This window comes from Bison bison, unplaced genomic scaffold, assembly GCF_000754665.1.
Source record: "Bison bison bison isolate TAMUID 2011002044 unplaced genomic scaffold, Bison_UMD1.0 scf7180017864299, whole genome shotgun sequence".
NCBI classification, from domain to species: Eukaryota; Metazoa; Chordata; class Mammalia; order Artiodactyla; family Bovidae; genus Bison; species Bison bison.
The window spans coordinates 4,522,158-4,525,564 of record NW_011494871.1 but is presented as its reverse complement, the minus strand read 5'-3'; the positions used below and the strand labels follow the sequence as shown (position 1 = coordinate 4,525,564).

The following is a 3,407-nucleotide window of genomic DNA, read 5'->3' as shown; positions in this document are numbered from 1 at the left end:
TTCCTTTTGGGCCTCATCAGCTCAGGTGCTGTATTTGCTTTACAAAACCCCAGATGGGGTTCTGCTATCACCTGTTATGTATTTTTCAGTTCAGTCGCTCAGTCGTGTCAGACTCTTTGCTACCTGTATGAATTTTTAGTTTCTCTTTAATTTTCAAAAACCACTTAATTCCAAGACTAGGTTAGTTGTCCTGAATAGCACCCCCACACACACACCCTCTGGAGGGGGTCTTGTCAGACTCAGCAGGAACCAGCCAAACCGCGGCCCCCCAGGGCGATGGAGGAAGAGAAATGGTTCCTGGGTTAGGGAGGTTTGTCATTACCCATGACTGATGGGCTGCCCGGCAGTTCTCGGGGCTAACTTTGCCTTCCTCCACAGTGAAAACCAGGACGAAAGACAAATACCGGGTCGTGTACACGGACCACCAGCGTCTGGAGCTGGAGAAGGAGTTTCACTACAGTCGCTATATCACCATCCGGAGGAAAGCCGAACTGGCCGCCACGCTGGGGCTCTCAGAGAGGCAGGTGGGAACCCTCCAGGGCCCCGTCACCAACTGGGAGGCTCCAGTGGGGAGGGTTAGAAGCCAGGCCCCAGGATCCACCCAGTTCTGTGGGCAGATTAAGCAAGAGAATCGAGAGACTTTTCCTTCTAGATGCTTTTTTAAAAAGGCTTCTTCCATGTCTACTTGTCTTTTTAAAAAACATATGTATATTGTGATTTTTTTTTTCTATTTCGGGGGACCTGGGAGGTAAAACACACACACACACGCACGCACACACACACACACACACAAACTGAGTGTAGTTTAATGCAGAATCCGATTTGGGTCAATAAAGACTTATTCTCTTTGTACCCAGTTCTTTATTGGGGGAAAAATTAATGTAGGATACCAGCCTCTGTCCAGAAAAACTATGGAGGGGTGAGGCTTAGCTCCTGAATGCTCTAGATTGTCAAATTCACAGCCAGGAAACCCCTCATTAAAACTCATTCTCAGCCCCAAGGCAAGGACTATTTCATTTCCGTTTAGCTTTGAGAGGCCAAAGGTTGTCATTTTGAAGTACATCTAGCCCTAGCCTCCTTGCTTGGTGTAGAAAGGACCTGGCAGTTTCTGTCTTCCTTAGTTCTGAGACTCTGAACTTTTCCAGTAAAGTTGTAGATAAAGGTTGCTCTGGAAAGAAACCTGAGGAACAAAGAGGGAGAGAGAGGCACTTCCCTCTTGAGACTGCATGGAGCTTGGGAGAAGCTCCAGCACTGGGCTGTTATATGGGCTGTCCAAAAAGCTGGGTGATGGGCTGCTGTCCTTCGGGTGCAGTGGGGACCTCTTTGGCTGGAGAAGGAGGCATTGGATCTAGTGTCAAATACTGTCCCTTTATGCTTTCGCTGTCTTCTTCACCGCCTTCTGTTTTTCTCCACCTTTTTCATTTCCAGGTTAAAATTTGGTTTCAGAACCGCAGAGCAAAGGAAAGGAAAATCAACAAGAAGAAGTTGCAACAGCAGCAGCAACAGCCGCCCCCCCCTTCTGGGCCACAGCCCCCCCAGCCACAGCCAGGTCCGCTGAGAAGCGTCCCAGAGCCCCTGAGCCCCGTGTCTTCCCTGCAAGGCTCAGTGCCTGGGGTTCTGGGGCCAGCTGGGGGGGTGTTAAACCCTACTGTCACCCAGTGACCCGCAGCGGCCTGCAGTACAATTCCAGGCTGAGCCATGAGGAGCATGGACTCTGCTAGAACCCTCAGGAAAGACCCCCTCCCCTCTCACTCACTAATGTTTACCAGCTGACCTAGCCCTCCGAGCAGAAACAAACGGGGGCCTGGGGGAAAAACGACTGTGGTTGGGGGCCTCAAGGATGACATTCTCGTAGATTGCGACTTTTTCCGTTCTGACTTTTTCTGCCAAGTGAGGAGATGGGAAAAGACACCCGGGCTTCCTTTAGTACTGGCGGACACGCTGCCTGGACTGGCGGAACAGACCAGCCTTTCAGCCCCCTGCTCCTCAGCTCTTGGCCTCCCAGATCTGCAGGACACGTCTCTGGTTGGAGCTAAGGCGGGAAAGGGGCTCAGGGGACTGCCAGGGATGGAACCAAGATGGTTAGGTCCACTAACTGCCCTCCAAGGTCCCCCTGGCCCTTCTCACCTCTAGGGCAGGCAAGACTTAAGCTGCAGAAGTCAGAGGCAGCTGAGATGGAGACCTGGGCCCGCTGAAGCGTGCAGAACCCCCAGGTCTTTGTCTTTCTTCTCTTCCCTTCCCAGTGCAGGAAAGGCTTGGCTGGCGTATGCGCGTGGTCTATGGTAGTGTGAGAGGGTGGTTGCTGGACTCCAGGCCTGACAAGCGGGGGGCGGCCCTGGACAGGGCCTTGTTTAGAATGCCTGTCACCAGAGCTTCTCTGGGCTGAATGTATGTCAGTGCTATAAATGCCAGAGCCAACCTGGACTTCCTGTGATTTTCACAATCTTGGGGCTGATGAAAAAGGGGGAGTTTCTGTTGTTGTTGCTGCTGTTTGGGTTGTTGGTCTGTGTAACATCCAAGCCAGCATTTTAAAAGCCTTCTGGATCCATGGGGAGAGAAGTGATATGGTGAAGGGAAATGGGGGTGGGGGTGGGGTGGGGGGTGGTATTTGAACACAGTTGAATTTTTTTTTTTTCTAAAAAAGAAAAGAGATAAAGGAGCTTTCCAGATTTCAGATTCTGTATTTATCGCCTATCAGGTTTTGTTTGAAATTGTGATTATTTTTTAAAGAAATGAAATATCCTTTCTCCTTGCAAGCTAGAATTAGGAAAATCAGGGCGGGGGTGGAGGGTGGAGAAGGTTATCTGGACAACCTCATTTTACCCCAGAGCACCAGAAGCCCGAGGGAGCGGTTTCTGAGACCTGCCCTGCCCCCAAGCCGAAGCCCAGCCTTGCCTTGTGGAATGCGTGGTTCTCCTGGGGGTGCCTGTGGGCAGGACACACAGCTGAACGCCCAGCTGCTTCTCAGCTAGGGGAACGGTGGGCAGTGGGCGCGAGAGAGCCCCTCACTGCGTCCCGTCAAGTCCACACGGAGGCCATCACCTTCAGTCCCTTCATCGGTGAGTCTCTTCTCCCCAGGATGCCCAGCATTCAAGTGAAAATCCTCGATTCTATTTCCCCAAGGCAAAGTTTCCGCGAACGTGCGTACTAAGTTGCCCCCATGGACTGTAGCCCGCCAGGCTCCTCTGCCCATGGAGATTCTCCAGGCAAGAAGACTGGAGTGGGGTGCCATCCCCTCTTCCAGGGGAATCTTCCTGGTCCAGGGATCGAACCTGCGTCGGCAGGCGGGTTCTTTATCACTAGCGCCACCTGGGAAGCCCAAGTTCCCACGACCGTGTTCTGTAAATGGCCTGTCTTGTTCCGTGCTGTTTCCTTTTCCCCGCCCTTCCTCCCCGGTCTCTCCCCTC

At 52.3% G+C, this 3,407-nt stretch overlaps 1 protein-coding gene across 1 annotated transcript; it reads left to right on the top strand.

Annotated features, from left to right (window-relative positions):
• Positions 1-276: 276 nt before the first annotated feature.
• Positions 277-1,877, top strand: CDX2 (caudal type homeobox 2). Its single transcript, XM_010851259.1, has 3 exons — positions 277-301; positions 379-524; positions 1,429-1,877. The coding sequence occupies exons 1-3, from the start codon at positions 277-279 to the stop codon at positions 1,660-1,662; spliced, it is 405 nt and encodes a 134-aa protein (XP_010849561.1). The 3' UTR covers positions 1,663-1,877.
• Positions 1,878-3,407: the final 1,530 nt, after the last annotated feature.